This window comes from Leopardus geoffroyi, chromosome D4 (assembly GCF_018350155.1).
Source record: "Leopardus geoffroyi isolate Oge1 chromosome D4, O.geoffroyi_Oge1_pat1.0, whole genome shotgun sequence".
Lineage (NCBI taxonomy): Eukaryota > Metazoa > Chordata > Mammalia > Carnivora > Felidae > Leopardus > Leopardus geoffroyi.
The window spans coordinates 55,138,254-55,164,895 of NC_059342.1; the positions used below are offsets into that span (position 1 = coordinate 55,138,254).

Genomic DNA, 26,642 nt, shown 5'->3' on the forward strand with positions numbered 1-26,642 from the left:
AAAAGGGGAGGGTTAATGATGCACATGATTGCAAAAGAAAGATCATGCAGATAGGTCATCAGACACAGCTGGAGACAGAAGCTGAAATAATTTTAATGTGGCTCATTTTCTCTCCTCATTTCCCAGAAAAGGCAATACTAATTCATTCAAATGAAAAATTAAAAAATTTCTAAAAAAAAAAAAAAAAACGCAACAACTATGAACTGAAACATGTACCAGAATCAAGTAGGAAAGAAAGATGGATGGGCTGAATGATCTTCAAAATCTCACCCAACCCTAGGATTCTATTATATAAGTTTTTGAATTGTCTAGAATGTAGATTTATTTCTATTCAAATAAATTGGTTCCGTTTCTTTCTTAACAGTAATACCTTTATTTATTATTAGTATTATTATTATTTCAAACAAGCTACCTCAGTTTCCCTGACATAAATATTTAAGAGACAGTAATGATATGTTGGATAAAAGCATAAAATTTAAGGGCACAGAGTCCTAGGTTCAAATTCAATCAAACATAATTAGTTGTGCAAATTTACACGATGTATTTCTTTTTTTTTTTTTTTTAATTTTTTTTTCAACGTTTATTTATTTTTGGGACAGAGAGAGACAGAGCATGAACGGGGGAGGGGCAGCGAGAGAGGGAGACACAGAATTGGAAACAGGCTCCAGGTTCTGAGCCATCAGCCCAGAGCCTGACGCGGGGCTCGAACTCACGGACCGCGAGATCGTGACCTGGCTGAAGTCGGACGCTTAACCGACTGCGCCACCCAGGCGCCCCTACACGATGTATTTTATGAGCCTCAGTTTTCTAGTTTTCAAAATAAGAGTAATAATAGTGCTTAAATAATAATTTTTATGAAGATTAAAGGGGCTCTTGAATATTTAAAAAAAAGGCAATGTGTAGGTGATTAGGTGTGAGCCTGGAACTCAGAGGAAAACTCTGCGTGAGAGATATAAACATGTGAATTGTATGTATGTCAATAATTGAAGCTATGTTATAGATGATATTACCTAGGCAAGGAGTATAGAGAGAAGAAGGGCAAAGCCTAGGACTGGCCTTGAGAAACTCCTGAATTAGATTTCCTGAGCATGTCAGAGTAGCAAACTTCTTGATGGGTTTTGAAACTGAGTAATTGGGTGGAGAAGGAAGGAAAGGGTATTTTGACAAAATGTGAACAATAGGAGAGAGGCCTCCTCGGAAAGGGGAGATGCTCACTGAGGCTGGAAGGTGCATGAGAGGGTGCTGGATTTTGAGGCTGACACAGTAGACACCGAATGATTGTGTATATCAAGAAATTTGGGCTTTCCTGTAAACAGTCCATCAGATTTTATAATCAGAGTAACAAAGTTTGTTTGTAAAGAGAAAATTTTTCCAAAAGGGAGAAAAAGGAGGTTAGCTAAGAGAAAGAAGAGCTTGGAAGCAAAAAGAACCAGTCAGGAGCTGTAAGGAGTTAAGAGCTCCTCTAAACCAGTGGCAGGGACATATCTGTGACATATGTGTGAGATATTTCAAAAGTAGCATCAGCAAGACGTGCTAATGAACTGAGTGTGAAGGAGAGAGGGAGATTGAAGGGGAATTCAGGCCCCTAGAGAATCAGGGAAGCATACATCAACAATTAATATCATTTGTGAACAGTCTGTCAGAGGAATCATAACAGAATCATCAAGTCTAATTAATGAGGTCATCCCATGAAGTTGGGCTAGAGGTAGGTCACAGTCTGGTACCATAAGATCCATTTTGCCTCTGAATTTCTTGGATGCTAAATCACAGATGGTGAACGCAGCACTGATGGACTGTAGCCTGTATGACCAGGTAGATGGCAGACTATTAACTAAAACAAGGAATACCACCCTACACTGTAAACACCTATAAAGCATATACACTTCCTAGCATCTCAAAGAGCTGGTGGCCACTGCATGAGAACATTAGTGATAAGGGAAATATGGGAAGTAATTAAGATTCTAAGAGTAACCAGAAAAGGAAATGCTCCTGGAAGACTCTAATTTGTACATATGGATGTTTAGGAAAACAGAAGAGTGCCTGTTTGGGGAGAAATGAACCAGAATACTGGAAGGCAGGGGGATTTAAAGAGCAAACTCCAGTGCTTTTGGTTGGAGACCTTGAACCAATGAGCAAAACAGATCTAGCAATGTCTGAAGGTTGATGGGGCATGGGAGAAGGATGGCAGAGCAGAGTAACATTAATCTACTAAATATCTTTATATTTAAAGTAGATTTCTTGTTGACCACATATAGTTAAGTCTTGTTTTTTGATCCACTCTGATAATCTCTGTCTTTTAATTGATGTATTTAGACCATTGACATTTAGCAATTATTGATCCAGTTGGATGAATATCTACTATGTTTGTTACCACCTTCTATTTTGTTGGTCTTGTTCTTTGTTCCTATTTTTGTCTTCCATTTTTTCCCTGCACTTTCTGGTTTTAGTGGAGCATTTTATACGATTCCATTTTCTCTCCTTTCTAATCAATTATAATGAATACCACTTTTACTTTTTTTAGTTGTTGTCCTGAAGTTTGCAGTATACATTTACAACTTAATCCAAGTCCACTTTCAAATAACACCATACCACTTCACAAGTAATGTAAATACCTGTAATAATAAAATATTCCTTACTTTTTCCCACTCATCACATGTATCATTACTATCATTTACCTCACTTATACATAAATGATAATAATAAAATACATTATTTTTACCTCAATCTGTTATCTGTTAGGTAAATTAAGAATAAGAAAAATGGAAGTTTTTATTTTATCTTTACTCATTCCTTCTCTAATGCTCTTCTTTACAGTAGAGCTGAGTTTCTGATCTCTATCATTTTGCTTCTCTCTTAAGAACTTCTTTTAATATTTCTTGCAAGTGAGGTTTACTGCAAATTCTCTCAATTTTTATTCAGTTAAGAAAGTATTTCTCCTTCATTTTAAAAAATTATTTACTTTTTTTTTAGGTAGGTTCCATGCCCAGGGTGGAGTCCAACACGGGGCTTGAATTCATGCCCCTGAGATCAAGACCTGAGCTGAGATCAAGAGTCAGACCTTAACCAACTGAGCCACGCAGGTGCCCTTCTCCTTCATGTTTGAAGGATAATTTTACAAGATACAGATTTCTACGTTACTGTTCAGGTTCCCCCCCCCCCCTTTCAACACTTTAAATACTTCATTCTTCTCTCTTCTTGCTTCACTGGTTTCTGAGGAGAACCTGGATATAATTCTTACCTTCACTCGATTCTTTCAAGATACTTTTCTTTAACTTTGATTTACTGCAATTTGAATGTGATATGCTTAGGTGTAGTTTGGTGGGGGGCAGGAGGGATATTTATCCTATTTGATGTTTTCTGAGTTTCCTAGATCTGTGGCTTTCTGTCTTACATTAAAATCTGGGGAAATTCTCAGTCATTATTACTTCAAATATTGCTTCTGTTCCTTTCTTTCTTTCTTTCTTCCTCAGATATTCCCATTACATGTATAAAAGAGGCAACCCAGGATTGAAGCCAAATTCTAATGCCAAAGCCCATGATTTTTCCCATGCTAATTTAAGAATAGTTTGCTAGCAAACATTTAACTTTAAGACATAAATTACTCAACTTGAAAAAGTACAGAAGCAAAAGAATATAAAGTGAGCCTGAGTGAACAAAACCAAACAAAACAACAGTGTATAGGGCTATGAGCAAGGGATGGAAATGGAGGAAAGACTACAATTACCAAACACTCAGCATATGTCAAGTTCTGAGGTCCAGTCTCAGTGTTTTGTTTTGTTTTTTTCTCTTTTACTTCTCCCAACAGCCCTGTGAAGCAAGGATTGTTATCTTTGTTTTATCAATGAGGCTATGGGTGATAGGGAGGGTTAATCTGATGCAAAACTATCAACTTTATAAAGTTTGACTTTTATGCTTTTGTTCCCATTTCTCACTCCCCTATTCCCAATATTCCAATCCTCCTCCTTCTTGATGCTCTCAACTAGGTGAGGTTTCCTTTGAAATTTGAAAACTGAATTCTTGACAATCTCAGAAAAAAAAGTTGATAGAACAATTCACCTCTTGATTGACTTGATTTTATAGTCAAAAAAGTATATGGGTATGTGTGTGTGTGTGTGTGTGTGTTTAAAATGAGTAATTCCTTCCTTCCTTCCTTCCCACCTTCCTTCCTTCCTCCCTTCCTTCTCACCTCCCTTTTTTCTTTCTTTCTTTCTTTCTTTCTTTCTTTCTTTCTTCCTTCCTTCCTTTCTTTCTTTCTGTGCATTTTAAAATGTTTGTCTTTTGCGTTGCAACTTGAATGACAACTTGACTTAGTACAGTAACATCGGATCCCACTTTCTTTCCAGCAGAAACTTGTAGATACTGAGATACTGCTCACCTGTCTTCTGTAGAAAAGTAAGAGGTCAGCCTGATCTTTCCCCCTGTTTCTGCTTGGATACCTTAGGAAAACTTTCTTTATCCCTGAAGGTAAATATCTTAATCAATGTCAATTGTTTTATATTAAATAGTTTCTGAGTCTATGGTGTACCCTTAAAATAGCAGAGAAATTTCCTTCATTATATTTCAGAATAATTCTTATCTTTTATTGTTGAGTATGCTGTTTCAGGGACAATAATTATCTGTATTTTATGTCATCTACATATGAACACCTTACTTGGTCTCATTATTTTAATTTCTTTATAATTTTCTGCTGTGTTCATAGTGATTAGTTTAAGTCTTCAATTCTAGTCACTTCTTAGTTGTGTTTAGACTGTTCTTTAATTTCTAATTTATTTGTTACATCTGTAATGTATTATTTTGGTTCCAATAGGTTTCCTTAGCTCTGCAATTTCTCTTTTATCTCTTTCTGTTGTTTCAGCATTTTGTCTTTGAGTTCTTATTTTAATGATAGCATGCTTTTATTAAGTTGGGTTTTTTTTTTAGCACTAAGGCAATCTGGGGAAATTTTCTTCTATTTTTTTGGTTTTTGTTTTCTTCCAGACTATTTCCTTTGTGTCTGTACTTTCTCTCTCTCTCTCTCTCTCTCTCTCCCTCTCCCTGTCCACCCCCGTCCCCTCTTGGTGATACATTTACAAGGTTGACATGTGCTTTATTTTGATTTGCTCTCAGTTTCTCTGATCTACAGTACTTAAAAAAATTTTTTTTTGATGTTTATTTTTGAGAGAGAGAGAAACACATAGAGCATGAGCGGAGGAGGGGCAGAGAGAGGGAGACACAGAATCTGAAGCAGGCTCCAGGCTCTGAGCTATCAGCACGGAGCAGGAAGGGGGGTTCTGAGCCTTGAACCATGAAATCATGACCTGAGCTGAAGTCGGACGCTTAACTGATGGAGAAACCCAGGCACCCTGACAGTAGTTCTTCTTGACCTTCTTAGCTTCCCTGGAAACTACTTATTACCCCTGTGGACAACAACTTGGAGGCTAGATGTCATTTTCTATTTTCTTTTCTATATCTCAGATTTGAGAGTGGGAAGGAGAAGAGCCCCTCTGGACCTGCCTGCAGTCCTTGCTGGGATCCTGCACTGCCTCCCCGCTTCTGAGTCCCCATGAATATCCTTTATTGGGGCCAGTCTTCCCAGCAAGGGCCAGGCATTTCCTAATCCAAGGGTTCTGGCTGGTTCCCCCAACTCAGCAGCGACCTTGGAGAATGGCTGACCCTGTCAGCCCTTATGCCTCAGCCAGGATCTGCAGTGATGTTCGTAGTTTCTCACATACTCATCCTTCTGGCCACTTCTCTTCAAGGTCAATTCAGGATATTGGAACTTTCCTCAAGTTCTTTTTTCTGGGAAGCAGGTGTGATGAGCAAGATTGAGAGTCACTTTTCAATTTTGATTACTGCTGATGAATTTTTGGCCTTTTAAAAAGTGGTATTTTTGTTCATTTCATTAAGTCCTGGGGTGAGCGGGGATGTTATCTGATCCAACTGCCTTTGCCCCAGACTTTCAGAACAAATTTTAAGCAAGCACTGCTGGTGATTCCAAGCAGGTGGTTCACACACCACACTTAGATAAAAACCAAAGCACAATGCACAAAGACAAGGTGAAAATAAAATTAAGGATGGAGTGGAAAGCAGAGAGCCTTACTTCATACTGGTTTTAAATATTAAGATTGGTCCTAATTTTATATTTACTTAATATACTTATGCATCCAAGAGCTAAAAAGCGAAGGGGAGGAACACTTAAGTTTTTACCTTTTCCAATGTTAAAAAGCCCTGAAGGTAAACAGTTGCAGGTTTAAAACCTCATATATTAAATATATTTTAAAAAAGAAACCCAAAGCATGTTCATAATCACATAAGAGGGGCATTAAAATGTTTTCCAAGTACACAATATCCTGTCCCCCAAGATGTCTCCTTCTAAAAGCAGCTGAGCTGAACATCTCTGCCTTTACCATCCTTCACATTTATTTATCTTACAGAGTGAAACTAATTCTTTCATTACTTTTAGAGATTAATTCTGTGTGCTGACTTCAACAAGACTTGATGTTTTCCATTTGTGCTCAGCCACATTTTAAGCAACACCCTGGGAGATAGAGTCAGTGCTGTGTACAGGGATTTCACCACACAGTTCACATCGAGATCAGCAAAAGGGTGGAAAAATCCCTAGATGCAGTTTTAATTTTGTTTCCAGGGAAAACAACAACAACAACAAAAACCAGTGTTCAGAGTCCATCAGGCTTAGCTTCTCTGATGTGCCTCTTCGAAATGCAATAGGCAGGAAACAGCACATCTTGGAGCCTGCCCCCACCCCCCCCCCCCCCCCCCCCCCCCCCCCCGCCCTTGAATCACAGTTGCCAGCCAAGCCCAGGAGCCTGGTCCTTGGAGCTCAGCGATCACACTGCCCAGCGTTGCAGGTCATGGGTTCCTGCAGGCTGCTTATCTTCTTTTCAGCATTTGGCAGGTGTGTTTTTACCACTGACTTAATTCTCTGTGTTCCTTAGATGATTCACAGTGATTGCTCCACATGTCACTTTAACCTGCTGAGCAAGTTTGCAAGAGTCGTTTATTCATTTTAAAGTGTAATAATGCCTCCTAGTCACAATGGCTGAAGAGGACACAGAGGCCAATGACCTTTACTATTGATTTCCTGAGATGTTTCACAATGACTAGTTAAGTGCAGGTATGGGGACAGAGTAGTATTTGTTAAGCACTCAGGAATCCAAATGCTGGCCCCACCAACTAACTGCATGACAGGGCAAGGTACCTACCTTCATTGAACTGCAGGTTCCTTATCTGTAAAATGGGGATAATAATGGTACCAACTGGGAGGACATTTAAAAAGCTAATATATGGTGTGGGGGGGGGGGGGATGCCTGAGTGGCTCAGTCGGTTAAGCATCCGACTCTTAATTTTGGCTCAGGTCTTGACCTCGTTGTTCATGACTTTGGGTTTCGAGTTGGGCTCTGCACTATGAGCAAGGAGCCTGCTTGGGATTCTCTTTCTCTCTCTTTCTCTGCCCCTCCCCCATTCACCCAGATGAACTCTCTCTCTTTCTCTCTCAAAATAAATAAAAATTTTTTTAAAAAAGCTAATATATGGGGAACTTTTAGCCCTGTGCAAGTGATGCAGCTGCTGAAGATGATTATCATCTTACTATTTTATTAGAGAAGGGTGATATAAAAGGTTAAAGTTGATACATTTAAATATTTTCTTGAATCGTTTTACCAACGAAAATGAGTATAGTGAAATACTTCTGAAACCAGATGCTTTTTATTTTCAAATTAAAAAAATTATTTTTGGGGTGCCTGGATGGATCAATTGGTTAGGTGTCCAACTTCAGTTCAGGTCATGATCTCATGGTTCATGAGTTCAAGCCCCACATCGGGCTCTGTGCTGACAGCTCAGAGCCTGGAACCTCCTTTGGATTCTGTGTCTCCCTCTCTCTCTGCCTCTCCCTCACTGGCACTCTATCTCTCTCTCTCTCAAAAATAAACAAACATTTTAAAAAATCTGAAATTCCTTTAAAAAATTTATTTTTAACTGTATAAAACCACCTTGCTTTATGGACAAGGCCACTTGCCTGAGGTCACAAAGCTGACAGTAGATAAAATTAACACTACACCTCCAATAACCTTAATTTAAATCCAATGTTCTTTCTACTGCCTTACTCTGCCTTTCCGTGTGTCATCATATTCATTGGTGGAGATTCTCAGGTTGTAGCCATGTTTCTACAGAGGCTTTCTACATACTGGTAACTTCACATTTTGGCTGTTATAACAGACAACCCCAAAATAACCCTGGTGAAACAAGATTATTTGTCTTTCATGTTAAAGTTCAGGTAAGCAATCCAGGGCTGGGGTGGCCCTGCAACCATCAGAGACCCAGGCTTCCTCTATTTTAATGGCCTTCCCACTTCAGCACATGGTGACCATCTTTGGTTCAAGAGGGCTACTCCAGTCTTTACCATCATCTCCACTTTGCAGTAAAGATGTGGAGAGTGGTAAAAGGTGGACTTAATTTTTCTGTTCAAGAGTACACAACGTTTTTGTCCATAGCCCATTCACCTCAACTTAGTCTTATAGTACATGTAGCTGCAAGGGGGGGCTAAGAAATGTACTTTTTGGTTAATTCTATTTCTGTGTAAGAAGGGAAGACTGGATATCGGGGTATAATTAATAGTGTTTGACCATACACACACACACACACACACACACACACACACACACATACACACACACACTAAGCTTTAAGTAGTGTGATATTTTCACAAAAGTACTAGAACTTCTGGATTTTAATACAACAGCTGACATGTATATGTAAGTTCTAAGCTTCTACAAGGGATAATTAATCTATTTCTTGAAATGTGGTTCAGGATAGCTGCTTTCACCTAATGATCTGGGAAGGTGGCATGGGGTACCACACAGTCTTTATAACACTTAGAAAGCCAACTGATAAAAAATAGACGATACCAAGTGTTGGTGAGAATGTAAAGAAACTAAGTCTTGTACTCTGCTGATGGGAATGCAATATGGTGTAACCAGTCTGTAAAACATTTAGCACTTTGTGAAAATGCTAAATATAGTCAGGGCACCTGGGTGACTTAGTCTGTTAAGTGTGGACTTTGGCTCAGGTCATGATCTTGTGGCTCATGAGTTCAAGCGCCTTGTGAGGCTCTGTGCTGACAGCTCAGAGCCTGGAGCCTGCTTCAGATTCTGTATCTCCCTCTAACTTTGCCCCTCTCCCACTCGTACTCTGTCTGTCTCTCTCTCTCTCTTTCTCAAAAAAATAAATAAGCATTTAAAAAAATGCTAAACATAAAATCACCTTGTGACCCAACAATTTCACTCCTAGTTATCTACCCAAGAAAAATGAAAACTTATGTCCACACAAAGACTGTATACGAATGTTCATAGGAACATTAGCCATAATATCCAAAAAGTGGAAACAACTCAGATATTCATCAACTGGCAGATGGATAAATAAAATGTGGTATATTTATACTATCTATCTATATATCTATATCTATATCTATATCTATATCTATATCTATATCTATAACACATTTAAAACACCACATATTGTATGATTCCATTTATATGAAATACTCAGAATAGGCAAATCTACAGAGATAGGAAGTAGTCTAGTGGTTGCCTGGGACTTCAGGGTAGCAGAGTAGGGAGCTGATTGCAAATAAGCATGAGGGTTTTGTTTTGTTTTGTTTTGCTTTGCTTTTAGTATATGTGCTGCCGAAGTGAGCACAGTTGAGGGTGTGTGTGTGTGTGTGTGTTTGGTGATAGAAACGTTATAAAATTGTTATTGTAGTAATAGTTATACAACTCTGTAAATTTACTGAGACTTACTGAATTGTATTATTTTTGAAGGAAAAATAATATAAAAACAGAAGGGAAGGCAAACCATAAGAGACTCTCAAAGAGAACAAACTGCGGGTTGCTGGAGGGAAGATGGGTGGGGGGATGGGCTAAATGGGTGATGGGCATTGAGGAGGGCACTTGTTGGGATGAGCACTGGGTGTTGCATGTAAGTGATGAATAACTGGGTTCTACTCTGGAAACCAATACTACACTGTATGTTAACTCATTTAACATTAAATAAATAAATTGAATTTAAATAAATAAATATTTAAATAAATAGATATTTAAATTGAATTTAAATACATAAATTAAAAAGACAAAAATTGAAGTATAATTAATATACAATGTTATATTGGCTTCAGGTATACAATACATAAATTGCATGCTTTTAAAAGGCCAGTGGAAGTAACATGCATATCCATATATCTTCAACTGGGTTAATTCAGCAGGACCAACCTAGGTCCAGGGACAATGTAGGTACTGGAGATACCAGAGATAAAAATACCTATTCTCCTGTTTGCCAAGGGCTCACATCTTACAGGTTGTCAAGGAAAATTTCACTGAAAGGATTTTTTGATTCCATATAGTGGATTGGATAAGTTAAGTAGAACATTTAAAATTTCATGATTTTCAAAGTGTAACACAGATTCTACTGATAGTTATTCTCCTATTTGACAAGTTCGTGACTTTTTTTTTGACAAGTTCATGACTTTTTACTTCTCATATATTCATGTTCATAGCGTGACTGCTTCAGATCTGATAACTTTACCTCAAATGGTGTCTTTTGTTTTCTGATAACCATATTCAGGCCTCCTCCTTTTTTTTTTTTTTTTTTTTTTTTCTTTTTTAGAGAGAGAGAGCACTGGGAGAGAGCAGAAGGAAAGAGAGACAGAGAGAGAGAATCCCCAGGCAGTCTCCACACTCAACATGGAGCCCAACATGGGGCTTAATTCCATTACCCTGGGATCATGACCTGAGCTGAAATCAAGAGTCTGATGCTCAACTGACTGAGCCTCCCAGGTGCTTCCACACTCAGGCCTCTTGAAATATACTCTTAAATGAATTTGTTCTCAGTCCACAAAATGGAATGAGATGGGTGTCACCAGATGTCCCCTAATGTCTTCTAGATGTAGTCTTCCATGAGTCTAAATGTGTTTTTCATTGGCTGTGTAACCTGGGAAAATCTAGAATTTGAGGATATACCTGAATAGCTGCTGGGGAAATTAAGTGGTTAAACAAGCCATGGCCTGTGCAATACTCAGGGATAGAAAAAGGTGAGCCAGGAGAGTGGCAGCAAGCAATGGGAAGAGAAAAACCAAGAGTCCATCATTTTGAACTTTTGCATGGAGAATAAACATGTATAATTTAAGAGGGTACAGAGGACAGTGAGCCAAGCATGCTAACAACAGCAGTGTTCAGAGTATACTCCCAAAGTCTGTGAGGTCTGTGAGACCAAACCACACTGTGAGAAGAGATATTACTTATCATTCATTCATCCATTTATTCTTCACATGTTCACCAACAAATATGTTTTGATTCCTCCTATTGCTAGAAGCAAGGATGCTCCTAAGAGCCCTGACTTGGCTTCTGGGTCATCTCAGTATCTCATAAACTTTATCCTTCTTTTTTTTTTAATTTTAAAGAGTCTATATCTTCTTTAATTTTATGAAAAAAATTAAGATGAGGTTTAAAATTAGCTCTTTGTGCCTGCAACAAAACTTTACAGAAGGTACTACCTTCCCATGTTTCTTGAGCACTTTGTTTCCCTCACTACAGTATTTCAGAGTACTTTCCAAGTTCACATACATAGCCACAATGTACAACTTTAGGCTTAAATATGACAAACAAAACATTAAATGACCATAACTGATTCAGTTATCTAGTATGAATACCAATAACAAAATTCAAAAAATGATCAGAGAATTCCCTCCAAAAGAACCCCCTAGCCTCAGGTAGCTTTGTGGGTAAGACTTTCAAATGTTCAAAAAACACATGATTCTCATCCTTTGTTAATTGCTTCAAAGATTTTTGTAAAAACATGGAGACTTATCTAATTAATTATTAAAAACTAAAATTATATTGGTACCAACACTTAAAACAATCACAGAAATTATAAACCAAACTTACATATCAATATAGATGCAAAAATATTGGGTAAAATAGCTACAAATTAAACTTTAAAATGTATTTAGGGAATTTCAAATAGGATTTCCCCAAGAAATGGGAAGATTTTTTTAATATTAAGAAATATACTAACATTGACATTTGCGACAAACTAAAAATAGCCACAAATTCCTTGACATTCTTCCTATTGAGAGGAAGGGTCTATTTGGCCTCATCTTGAATCTAGGATGACCCGTGACTGCTTTGACCAGTTAGAAGGATGAAAGTAACACTACGCCAGTTCTGAGTCTAGCCTTTGAGAGGACCAGCAGCTCTATTTTGGTTTCTTGGAGCCTGAGCCACATGTAAGAAGTTGGACCACCTTGCTACGAGTCCACATAGAGGCTCTGAGGCTACACAGAGAAGCCAACTGAGCCCAGCTGAGCACCCTAACAGCTATCCCCACCAAAATGCCAAGCAGATGAGTAAAGCCATACTGAACCCTCTCCATGAGCCAGCTCCATACCATCAAATGACTCCAGTCAACATCATATGGGAGAAGAGTCATCTGGCTGAGTCCTGCTTAAATTCTTAACCCACAAAAATCACAAGATATAATAAGATGGTTGTTGTTTTATTTGGGGTAATTTGCTAAACAATTGGATAAACAATAGATAACTAGAACAACAGCCTGACAACATGTGAATTGACAATTCACATAAAAAAGAAAATACCTAATTTATATACACAAATCTTTACTCTTACAAGCACAGCATAGGGAAACCAACATTGTTAAACTAATTTTGGGTGAAGTTTAAGTGAGCTTTCTGAAAGGTAATTTGGCAATCAATATGTATTCAAATATAAAATTTCCAAACTCTTGATCTACAAATTTCACTTCTAGGCATTCCTTCTAAGGAAATAACCCATTAAGGGCACAATGATCTATGTGTAAAAATATCTCTTATAGAGTTATATATAACAGAGAAAAATTGATAACAGTCTAAATGCTCATCAGCATAGGGGACTAGTTAAATAAAATATGCACATTTCTCCAATGACATTGTATGAAGGAATTAAAAGCGATGCCTGGAAGATACAAACCAAATTGGCCATAATGTTTATCTCTGTGGCCTAGAATTATGGGACACTTTCACTTGCTGCTTTACACCCTGCCCCATGATATATTACTTTAAAAAATATATAAATTAAAAAAATGAAGGTACAGTATTTGAAAGGAGTCTTCTGTGTGGTTCAGCCTAACTGGAGTTCTTCTCTGGGGCTTGGGACCCATCCTCAGAGTCAAATAAAAACTCTCCAGTTGCCAGGCTTGTCTTCTGTGTATATATGCTATTTCTTCTTGGGATCATGCAGGGACTGGTATTTGGTAGGGACTAGGATTCAAGTGTTCAGCCTCTGATATTCTAGCCATCTGTCTCTCAATTTATAAATATCTATTGGCACCCAGAGATATAACTATGTATGTATACAAGCCATCTACAGTTTGAAATTGTAAGCAGAATAATTTCATACCTCTCAGGCAGCCCTGGAATTAACAACTTATTATGAAGATCTTTCTCTACTTAAATTCTGAATCTGTATCATATCATTAACCAATGTTTTCATTACCCTACTTCCAGCTCCTTAACTGGGTTTCTTTTATGGTACCAGGTTCCCTGTCACTTACCTCTATGTTGCATGTGTTTGTTTCTTTGTGCTATTCACAAAGTTGAACACAAGCAGGCTGAGGTATTGTCATACTCAGATCAGCAGTCTCTGGCCTTCCAATGCTTCCAAGCATTTCCAAGTTCTTCTTCAAATCTTGCTTAAACCTACTCCAGTTATCTGGAGAACTGGAGGATCCTTTCTTTTTGGGATTGACTTTTTGGGATTAACACGTAGCCATGGTAACAACTGAGTGTTGGTGATAAAAAGAAGCCTTATTTGGAAGAAAACTCTTATTGTCAAAGCAGCTGTGTGTGTGTGTGTGTGTGTGTGTGTGTGTGTGCCTTATCTGTCTGAATCAATTATTCATTCCATTATTAAACGGAGTTTCTTTTTTATTTTTAATTTAAATTCAAGTTAGTTAACATACAGTGTAGTCTTAAATTCAGGAGTAGAACTGAGTGACTCATCTCTTACATATGACACCCACTACTCATCCCAACAAGTGCCCTCCTTAAATGCCCATCACCCATTTAACCCACCCCACGCACCCACCTCCCCTCCAGCAATCTTCAGTTTGTTCTCTGTATTTAAAAGTCTGTTATAGCTTGCCTCCCTCTCTGTTTTTATCTTATTTTTCCTTCCCTTTTCCTATGTTCATCTGTTGTGTTTCTCAAATTCCACATGAGTGGAATCATATGATATCTGTCTTTCTCTGATTAACTTATTTTGCTTAGTATAATACCCTCTAGTTCCATCCATGTTGTTGCAAATGGCAAGATCTCATTCTTTTTTCATCACCAAGTAGTGTTCATTATATATATATATATATATATATATATATATATATATATATACACATATATTATATATATATATACACACATATATTATATATATATATATATATATATATATATATATATATATAAATATACACACACACACACACACACACACACCCCACATCATCTTTATCCGTTCATTAGTCGATGGACATTTGGGCTCTTTCCATAATTTGGCTGTTGTTGATAGCACTGCTATAAACATTGGGGTGCATGTGCCTCTTTGAATCAACATTTTTTATCCTTTGGATAAATACCTAGTAGTGCAATTGCTGGGTTGTAGGGTAATTCTACTTTTAATTTTCTGAGGAAACTCCATATTGTTTTCCAGAATGGCTACACCAGTTTGTATTCCCACCAATAGTACAAGAGGGGTTCCCTTTCTCTGCATCCTTGCCAACACCTATTGTTGCCTGAATTATTAATTTTAGCCATTCTGAAGGGTGTGAGATGGTATCTCATTGCAATTTTGATTTGTATTTCCTTGATGATGAATGATATTGAGCATCTTTTCATGTGTCTGTTAGCCATCTGGATGCTTCTTTGGAAAAGTGTCTATTCATGTCTTCTGTTCATTTCTTCACTGGATTATTTGTGTTTCGGGTGCTGAGTTTGGTAAGTTCTTTATAGATTTTGGATACTAACTCTTTATCCAATGTATCATTTGCAAATATCTTCTCCCATTCTGTGATTGCCTTTTAGTTTTGTTGTTTCCTTCACTGTACAGAAGCTTTTTATCTTGATGAGGTCCCAATGGTTCATTTGTGCTTTTATATCCCTTGCCTCCAGCAATATGTCAAGTAAGAAATTGCTGTGGCTGAGGTCAAAGAGATTGCTGCCTGTTTTCTCCTGTAGGATTTTGATGGTTTCCAGTTTCACATTTAGGTCTTTCAGCCATTTTGAATTTACTTTTGTGTATGGTGTAAGAAAGTGGTCCAGTTTCACTCTTCTGCATGTCACTGTTCAGTTTTCCAAGCACCATTTGCTGAGGAGACTGTCTTTTTTCCATTGGATACTCTGTTCTGCTTTATCAAAGATTAGTTGACCATACATTTGTGAGTCCATTTCTGGGTTCTTTATTCTACTCCATTGATATATGTGTCTATTTTTGTGCCAGTACCATACTGTCTTGATGATTACAGCTTTGTAATATAGCTTAAAGTCCAGAATGTGATGTCTCCAGCTTTGGTTTTCTTTTCTTTTTTGTTTTTTAAATGGTTCATTTATTTTTGAGAGACAGAGTGTGAGTGGGGAAGGAGCAGAGAGAGAGGGAGACACAGAATCTGAAGTAGGCTCCAGGCTCTGAGCTGTCAGCATAGGCCCCAAGGTGGGGCTCAAACCCACAAACCAGGAGATCATGACCTGAGCTGAAGTCGGACGCTTAACCGACTGAGCCACCCAGGTGCCTCACTAGCTTTGGTTTTCTTTTTCAACATTACATTGGTTATTTGGGGTCTTTTCTGGTTCCATTCTGTGAAGAATGCTGGTGTTTTTTAAATTTTAGTTATTTATTTTTTATTTTTGAGAGAGATAGTGCATGAGCAGTGGAGGGACAGAGAGAGAGACACATACACACACACAGGATCTGAAGCAGGCTCCAGGCTCGAAGCTGTCAGCACAGAGCCCAATGCGGGGCTCAAACCCACGTGCTGTGAGATCATGCCCTAAGCCGAAGTTGGACACAACCGACTGAGCCACTCAGGTGCCCCAAGAATTCTGGTGTTATTTTGATAGGGATTGCATTGCATTTGTAGATTCTTTGGGTAGTATTGACATTTTAACAATATTTGTTCTTCCAATAAGACAACAAAAAGAAGTAAAAGGCATCCAAATCAGCAAACTTTCACTCTTTGTGAATGACATGATACTCTATATGGAAAACCCAAAAGACTCCATCAAAAAACTGCTAGAGCTGACACATGAATTCAGCAAAGTTGCAGGATACAAAATAATTGTACAGAAATCGGTTGCACTTCTATCTACCAATAATGAAGGCAGAAAGAGATATTCCAGGAATTGATCCCAATTATAATTATACCAAAAACCATAAGATACCAAGGAATAAACCTAACCAAAGAGGTAAAAGATCTGTTCACTGAAAACTATAGAAAGCTTATGAAAGAAATTGAAGAAGACGCAAAGAAATTGAAAAACTTTCCATGCTCACGGATTGGAAGAACAAATTCTGTTAAAATGTTGATACTTCCCAAAGCAATTTAAACGGAGCTTCTTCTTACACTGTCTGTATTAGAAGCAGGCTGACGCATATTTAGAAGAGACCTCAAGTATTCAGAATGGAGAAAAAGCAATCCAGATGAAGCTGGAAGCATTGAAGAGTAGACGGGAGACCGGCAGGATAGTAATGGCACTCCTTCGAGGAGACAGTGAAAGGTAAGGAAGTCAGCCAGTGATTTGATTTTAAGGAGTTACCAGTCAAGAGCTATTTTCTTTTCTTCATAAAAATAGAAATATCTTAATTTTTCTTGAATACATGTTTGTGGCTAAAATTCATGTAATACAAAGGAATTAATAGCCCCCTCATACCTCCTGTTTATAATCCCATACCCCTAGAGATAAACACTGTTACCAGTTTATTCTATACACTTACAGATACTTTATGCATATATGGTTTACACACACACACACACACACACACACACACACACACACATTTGTGCTATACAAGTGTGTGTGCATATGTGAACATATTTAATCTTTAAACACAAATGGGATCTGTACCAGTTAGGATTAGATTTGGCTATATATAGCAGACACTCTTTTTTTTTAATATGAAATTTATTGTCAAATTGGTTTCCATACAACACCCAGTGCTCATCCCAACAGGTGCCCTCCTCAATGTCCATCACCCACTTTTCCCTCCCTCCCACCCCCCATCAACCCTCAGTTTATTCTCAGTTTTTAAGAGTCTCTCATGGTTTGCCTCCTTCCCTCTCTAACATTTTTTTTCTCCTTCCCCTCCCGCATGGTTTTCTGTTAAGTTTTTCAGGATCCACATAGGAGTGAAAACATATGGTATCTGTCTTTCTCTGTACGACTTATTTCACTTAGCATAACACTCTCCAGTTCCATCCATGTTGCTACAAAAGGCCATATTTCCAGAGACTCTTAAAAATACAATTGAATGAAATAAATGTTCATTTCTCTCTCACAAAACAACAACAACAACAACAAAAACACAAAAAAAAAACCAAAAACAAAACAGGAGGTAGGTATTCCAGAACTAATATGGTGGCTTCATAGTCATCAAGAACGTGACACCTTCCATTTTCTCATTCTATTGTCCCTACAGTGTGATTCTTATCTTCATGGTACAAAACGGTCCAAATTTCAGCCATTACATTCCAAGCAGCTGATTGGAAAAGATGAGGAATAAGGATACAACTGTCCTTTTTAAGGAAGCTTCTGATTATACCTCATTGACCAGAATTTAGTCATATGGCCACATTCTTGCAAGGCAGGCAGGGAATACACCTTTTAGCTGAGTGACATTGTGCTTAGCTAAACAAAAGAGTCCCTTGATTCAAAGAAGTAGGCTATTTGGCAGGCAGCTAACATTCTCTCCTGATGTCATACTGTTTTTAAAGTTCTGAAACCTGGCTTTTCTGCTTAATATATTGTGAACATTTTCTACTTTTAATAGCTGAATAATATTCTCTTATGTGACTGTTTCATGACTATTCTATGCCAGAACTGGTTTAACTAAGTCCCTATCAATCAATGAGTATCTCAGTTGTCTTCTTTTTTTCTTTTTTTTTCTCCCCCCTCCCCCCAAAAGATATTTTCTACTCCTGTAGGTGAAAACCATAGAAGACAATTTCCATGATATCATTAACTTCTGGTCTGTCACTTCTCTCAACATTTCTAACTTTGTTCTCAGTTCAATGGAATGTGTACTTACTAGCAGGTACCTTTCTTTCCCGTACTTTATACATAATGCTTCCTGAGGCTCTGACTACAGCTTCTTCTAGTCAACTCCTGTGGCTTCAAATCTCATCCTTCTGTTAGTGGGCTCTATTGAGTACATAATCTTTAGCCCATTTCTAGGAATTTGCCCTACAGATCTACTTTCAAATGTCAGAAGATATATATCCAAGAATGCTCATTAAACATTATTTGTAATAATAGCAAAAACGACCGCAAAAGAAGGGGGAAAAATCCTATTTTTCATTAGGTGAGTCAAATAAATTATGGCACATTTATGTAATGGGATACAATGCAACCATTAAAAACCATTGATCTACGTATACTACTATGGAAAGCTTTTCAAGACATGTTAGTGGGTGCAAAATAAGATGCAAAGCAATATATATATATGTATATATATATATATATATATATTATATATATGTTATATAATATATATGTAATATATATATTACATATTCTGTAAAACCTGACCTTAATATTATAAGTAAAGTCCAAAAAATTTCAGTGGTCCAAGATGTGAGTTTCCTTTACTGTGAGGTTAATGAAATGACCCCTACCTGGAGTTAAGGTCCAGTTTGGGGACCCAAATCCTATCTAGTCCTAACTACAGTTTGCTGCTACCTGGTGGCAGTAACCCACTCCAGTTTAAACATTCCTGGGCTGCAGTTTCTGGAATAGCAGTAGTGCTTCCAGACATCTTCTGATTAACTGGCTCCATTTTACCCAGGGATATTGGGCCCAGAAAATAATGAGAATGTAGAAACCCATTTTTTGCCTTCCCATTTCCTGAGATAATAGGGCAGTCTGTTGACTTCCTTTCTTTCCCACTCACCATATCTCACCTCCCTGCCTGAAAGCCTGGCTGAGATAGAACATGAGCTAAATTCATTGTATCAGAATCTAAACTCCCCTGGGGCCACTCTGCCACTTACATTGCATATACTTATATTTACTATGTTACACAGTTTTCTTTACATTATTATGTCTTTTTAAAAGTAAAATTAGTAAGAAAGTAAAATTAGCAAAATATGAAAAGATAAGCTACAGTTGAAACCACTTGATTAATAGTATTTAAAACACACACACACACACACACACACACACACACACACAGGATGCCTATCAAACTGCTGATGCTGGAGGAGGGTTGCCCCAAGGGGGCAATGAAGAGATTGACAAAAAGTTTTCCACAGTCCTAATCAGAAGATCTCTTCTCTGATGACAAGTGACACAGAAAGGACATCAACTGGCCTTACCAAAAAGCTAAAGAGAACATTTATTGATCCAAAGACCCTCATCCAAAGATGACCCATGTCCCAAACTTGCCACTTATCTTGTGGCATATCTCCACTTGTGGAGATGGACCTTGTCCCATATCTCCACTTCCCAATGGACACCAAGAACCAGGATGTTATGGGGGGGAATTAGGAGTCTTAAAACGATTCCTGTGTATCTAAAAGACACAGAAATCTGGAAATGAACTTGTGGAAGACATCCCAGTGGACCACAGTGAGGTCACCTTCATACCACCACTTCAGGGTGACACCAACAGGCTGACCACTCTGGTTTTCTGGTTACCAGGCCATAGTAACTGTGTGGTTGACAGAATGTATGAGTAGCAGACTATATTGCAATGACTCAGTACAAAGACAATCACAGACATGAGATATGGCGTATTACTCAGATGTCTGTTGAAAATTGGAATCCACGGTTGAGTGGCTTTGTGTCTTAAGACACTTTTTTCTCACTTCTTGTACTTGAAGAAATAATATTCCCACTTTTTCTTGATTCCTTTTCTTCTTGTTCTGTTGTGCTTAACAATTATATTAAGAATTGTTTCTCTTTTTCTTTGTTTCCCTTAGGAAATTAATAATAGGTGTTTAAATCAAAAGACATACAGATCACTTTTTAAAAATCATGTGGTAGTAATAGTTAATAATGGAAATACTCTTTAAGCAAAGCAGTTATTTAGGTTTTTTTAAAAAGGCGATTGGTGTGTGTGTGTGTGTGTGCGCGCGTGTGTGCTTTGCAAATGGGAATTCATAGCAAGAATTCATGAGAATTCTTCTGGGGATTCTTCTGTTATTCTCAGCAACCTTATTTCTCAAAATTTTTCTTTATTGAAAAATTCTATTTAAAATATAAATATTGTCCATTAGAGTGGAGTTATTAATCCATAAATAGAATTTAATCTCTCCAAATCATGGTTTATAAATATTCACGTGTAGGTTGAATATAGTTTATAAGTCAGGTTTTATTTCTATATATGGAAATAAATGATTTAAAATTATCCTATTCAACTCAGGGCAAAGACGTATGAAAAACTACATTGGCTTTATGATATGTAAATTGGAGGACTTTCAGATTATTTTTCGAATATTTTGGGATGGCTAACTGATGAATGTATAATACAAGAAATTTGTATTTTAAATTTACATGTGACAACTTTTTTATGCTTAATCATACATAAGAAACATGTTTTAAGGTGTGTCTGGGTGTGTCAGTCATGCATCTGACTCTTGGTTTCAGCTCAGGTCATGGTTTCACAGTCTGTGGGTTCTAGCCCCATGTCGGGCTCTATGCTGATAGTGTGGACAGAGCCTGCTTGGGATTCTCTCTCTCTCCCTCTCTCTCTGCCCTTCCCCTGCCCTCACTCTCTCAAAATAAATAAATTTTTAAAAAATTTTTAGAAAAAGAAACATGTTTTTAATAACAGCAATAGCAATAAAAACACATGAATTTTAAAATGAAACTGAAACTAAAACTGAAACTATTTTTGGGGGATGCCTGGATGGCTCAGTCGGCTAAGCATCCAACTTCAGCTCAGATTATGATCTCACAGTTCATGACTTCAAGACCCACATCCAACTCTCTGCTCTCAGCACAAGCCTGCTTCACATCCTCTGTCTCCCTCTCTCTCTCCCTCTCTCTCTCTCTCTCACACAAATAAATGAACATTAAAAAACACTGAAACTATTTTTCAAGTGAAATACTTACTGAATACAAAACATCCCAAATGATTCAAAGTCACCCCTTAGCATCAAGTAACACTGAACATGATTTGATTGTCCGTATGCAAGTCTCCAAACAAATGAAACAATGTTTCATTCCTGCTTATTCCCAACAATAATTTATAAAAATCAATGTCAATACTCAAGGCTAAACAAAAAAAAAAAAATAAAATCAAAATCATCAAAACATAGGAAGAAAGAAGGGCTTGTATTCTGGGTAGAGGGAGAGAGGGAGGATAGAAACAAACTACAGGTAGCAACAACAGACCAATAGAGAAAACTTAACTGTGTATCTTTAACATCCTGAATACAGTTACTGTTCAATGAAAACTTGAAGCAGCAAGAACATGAAAGTCAAACAATAGAATCTTTCTTGTTAAGAAAAAGGAAGTAAATGGGAAACATCTTTCCTCTGGACAAAACAGATACTAAAACAGCTGTTGGTCATGATGTGGCAAAAGGAGGGTGGATAGATGATTTGGAGCGGCACATGTGCCCCCAACTCTCCTGAATTCTGATACTTCACTCCCATCCCCAACAATCCTTCCTTTATGTAGTAAGTTCTCCCCAGGAGAGCTACTGTTACTCATGGAAATGAACCAAATCCTCCAAGTATACTGGAACAGAAAACATAGTTGCTCATCACTCTTGTAGGGCATCTGTACATAAAAACATCTGCTTCCTTACAGGGGAAAACAATGAAAGCAAAAAATAAATTCGCTAGGAAGCAAAGTATGCAAAGACTAAGATCTTTGAAATTTGTAATTAACAATTAATTTTTGTTCTTGGATACACATCCCATTAATCTAAATAATTTGGCATAGAATCTAGAACATAGTAGGCATTCAATAAATATTTGTTGAATACATGAATGAATACAAATATATCACATAGCTAATATTCAAAAACTGAGGACATCAAGGTTATTGTTTCTCTTCCAATGAATTAAGTATGGCTCCTGCCACAGCAATTTTAGTATAGCATTCAGTACACTTGCAGATACTAGGAACTAACATTAGTATCTTAAAAAGAAACCAAATCTGTACACAAAGCAAATGTGTATTGCGCACCCACCATGTATAAGGTTCTGCACTTGGCAATGCTGGGTTGCTACAAGAACCGTAGAACAAGGTCCTGTCCTCAAGCTACAAGTCTATTTCTCTTTCCTTCTGTGGGTAACGTGAAACACTGGCCAAATTAGTGAAGCAGCTAAGTCCACAGCAAATGCCCTTCCTGTGAAAACATCCTTGGCTGTCTGGCTGTATCATGGGGGGGGGGGGGGGGAGGGGGGGCCATGAGCCCAACCACAGGTGACAGCAGGAACATCTGGAAAAAGCATGAAGTCAGATGAGGTACTGAGAGGGCCACAAGTAAGGGAGAAATGTAAGTGATAGGGCTGCCCGCTCTGCCCCGAGTTAAAAGTTTATCATCCTCTCCCTCTTAAGAGCTCCAGTGTTTCATCAGCCAACCACAAAGGTGACTGAAATGTCACACCAGTTCTGAAAGGGTCAAAAACATAGTTTTTAAACTATGTTTCAAAAAACATCTTTTTTTTAAAAAGTGATTCTCCTTGTAAATACTCCTGACTAGTAATCCATTGTGTGTTCATAGCAATTTGTTCATTCATTTGCCAATTGATAAATGTTTATGATTTTTTCCAATTATGAATAAAGCCACTTAAACATTTATGAACAGGTTTTTGTGTGGATATACACCTTATTTTCTCTTGAGTAAATAAATATCTAGAAGTGGAATTGCTGGGTCATCTGGTAAGTATATGTTTAACTTTTTAATAACTGCCAAACTGTTTTCTTAAAGTGGGTATACATTTTGTATCCCTACCAGTGATGCATGTGAGTTCCAATTGGTCTGTCTTCTCACTAGCACTCTGTGTGTTATAAGTTGCTTTTTTAATTTTTTATTTGATGGGTAGTGATATGTTGTATTGGTTTTAATGTGCATGTCCCTGATAACTGATGATGTTGAGCATCTTTTCATATGCTAAATGGAGAGGTGGTCTGGAATTATAGTATTTTCCATTTCTCTTGAATCTTCGTCTGCCTTATAATATTTGATTGTTGGCTGGACAAATGAAAATTATATTTAGTGATAGTTTGAGACCCAACAAACTATCCTTTTTTCTCTGGAAAATACCCGAGTACTTTAGCAGTCTGGGACAAAGCTTTGAGGGTTTTTTTGCAGGCTGGAAAAACCCCATGCTTCCAGGTTGTAGCCTTTGAGTGTCTCAAGAGGAACAGATATTACAGTAGGGCCTCTCTGTCTTTGAGGCGGTAGAATACCAATCCTCAAACCTTTATGCAACTGAGTTCTCAAAACCTTTGTTCTATGTCTCAGCTGCTTCCAGTGGTTTGCCAAATGTCAGCCCTAGGGTTCCAAAATACAGTGTGGGTCATTTCTCAAGTTCTCATTGTAGCTCTCCCTTTCAGTTTCCTTTTGACTACCAGTAAGTCCTCCTTTGGTTCACCTTTTTGAACTCTAATTATTTCCTTGTTCTAATTTCTTACTATCTCATTTGGTCTCCAATGCATGCATGAAAGTGTGTGTGTGTGTTTCAGCTTTTTTAATTTCCTTCAATAGGAGGTAGAGTTGGAATTATATAGTCTGCCAGTCCTTGAATCTCAAATAATTGGGAGACCAAAAATAAAGAAATAAATAAGTGAACAGATATATGTCAGGTGGTGAAAAGTGTTATAGAGGAAAAATAAGGCAGAATAAAGGATATAGGAATGCCAGGGATGAGGGAAAGAGCTGTCAAATAAGATCTTTCTAAGATGATAATATTTGGACAAATAACCCTGAAAAGTGAGAGGTAGTTGTTCTGGGAAATTGTGGGTAAGCCGGAACACAGTGTGTACAAGGGGAACAGGGAGCAAGAGATTAAAAATATGGAGTGAGAGAGGGAGCTGAGGGTAAAGTCATGGAGAGCCTTGTAGGTCATCTTGTCTTCAGATCTTACTCTGAATGAGGAGCCATTAAAGGCTCTGGTCTCTATGTGAAAACAGATGTGGTGGGGAAGGGGGGGAGGAAGAAAGAATCCAGTTGGGAAGTTGCTGAAATAATTCAGGTGAGGGGGCGAAGCATGATACACACTTCCACCAAGAAAATAGCAGTGAAGTGGGTGAAAAGTTCAGATTTTTTATATACAGTGTTTTGCAGGTAAAACCAATAGGATGTACTAATGGATGTGGGGTATAGAGGAAGACTGGAAGTAAATTTTTTGCCTGAGCAACTGGACAGAGATAGCATTTTCTGAGATGTGCAAAACTATACAAGGAGAGGTTTGTCAGTGGAGCAATCAAGGATGTTGTTGAGATCCCTAATAGATATTCAAGTGAATTCAAGTTTGAGGAGATGGTTGGCTATGAGCTTGTAATTTAGGAAAGAGGTCTGGGCTAGAAATTTAAATTTCCGAATTATGGGTGTGTAGATGCTTTCAAAGCTAAGAGACTGGGGATGGCATTACCTATGAAGTTAATAAAGACAATTAAAAAGGCTTTAGGCTAAACTCTGAAGGGTCTTAACACTTAGCAGTCAGTAGATAAAGAGGACCTGACCAGCCAGAATAGAAGGAGAACCAAGAGAAACTGATGTCTCAAGCCAAATGAGGGAAGGGTTCCAAGAAGGAAGCATGAACAACAGTTCTGAGAGGTTCAAGTAAAGCCATAGATTAAGCAATGTCCAGGTCACTGATGACTTTGACAGGGGCTGTTTCAGTAAATGAGATTGACAGAAGGAAAAAATGACTCTTCTTTTTATTTAAAAATAGCCTTTACCAAGTTTAATGAAGGAGATGATGCTGTTGTACCAACATGAGATTTACTAATTTTCCTGAGACAGTTAATGTGAATTACATTGATAAGCTAATTGCTCAAAGAGGCTTTACTTATTCTGAATAATCTCATCATTACTTAAATTAGGGCTTTAATATTCTAGAAAGACATACCTTTACTTACGAAGGAAAGAGCAAGTTTTAGAAAGTGAATCCAAACAATCAATGGCATTTGACAATATTGGTATTAGAATGACATTCATTCTTTTGAGCAAAACCCAAGAAAAATAATTCTAATAGGACCCTCTGGGCAGCAGCAAATAACAGCCTTGCATGATGTCATCTCAATAGATAGAAGTCCTCCCCAACCTTGCCATGAAAAATGCTCAGTGGTTTGTCTCTTTATTTATCTGAAGTATTATTTCTTTGGCCTCAGAAATAGCTTTGTCTACTCCAATTTCTGGATTGTCTTTTATTTTTCATATTCTCAAATTTCTCTTATTTATCTAATACCCTCATATTTTGTGATATGGGAGCAGGTGGATATTACATAATTTTTGAGCTCTTATACAAAACAAAAGTAACATTTAGAATCTTAAAATAACACAAACAAGCTTTCATGTCTATAAATTCCCAAACATTAAATTTTCTTTCACCAAAATATTTCCTAATTGTCTTTTAATTAGAATTTTTTTCAATAAAATATTAGATATGCTTAAACTACTTAAGATATTTAAAATTGGAAATGGTGGGGGGTTTGGGTGGCTCACTCAGCTAAGCATCTGACCTTGATTTCGGCTAAGGTCATCATCTCACAGTTCATGAGTGCAAACCCTGAGTCGGGCTCCATGCTGACCAAGTGGATCCTGTTTGGGATTCTCTGTCTCTCTGTCTCTCTCTCCTTCTCAAATAAATAAATAAATGAATAAATAAATAAATAAATAAATAAATACTTAAAAAAAAAAAAGAATGATAGCATTGGAGTCCATCTCACTTAGGTTTAAATCCCAGGTCTTCTACCTAGTTTCATAACCCTGAGAAAGCCACTTAATCTTTCTTAACCTCATTCTTCACCTATAAATGGGGATAATAGTACCTGCCTCACAGAGTTATTATGATGATTTTATAAGATTATATATGAAAAGCACTTAACATAAGGCCAAGCCTTTGGCAGGTGCTGAATAAAAAATTACTGTATCACCATCATCATCATCATTCGAATTGGACAATCTCCAAAGTCAAGTAGCTTAAAATAAAACAAAACAAAAAAGCTAGAGTAAGTATGATCATTGCCAAAGGTTGGAATTCGAGTTCACAAGGGAGATATCTATTTATATTAAGGCTTTAAGAATAAAACACACTAAAGAGGAGAGGTCAGGATGATTCATTGAATTCCTTGTGCTGGATTCCAGGTGTTTTTATATATATATCTCAAGTAAGCTTGACGACAACCCTGGAAGGGAGATAGTATATG

The 26,642-nt window shown here is 37.5% G+C and overlaps 1 protein-coding gene across 1 annotated transcript in view; it reads left to right on the forward strand.

Moving 5' to 3' along the window:
* Positions 1–26,642, forward strand: part of LOC123592719 — a 65,260-nt gene that overhangs the window by 21,519 nt on the left and 17,099 nt on the right. Inside the window, exon 2 of the mRNA XM_045468065.1 lies at positions 16,671–16,810. Within this exon, the coding sequence (XP_045324021.1) occupies positions 16,671–16,810 (140 nt within the window). The remainder of the gene's footprint in view (positions 1–16,670; positions 16,811–26,642) is intronic.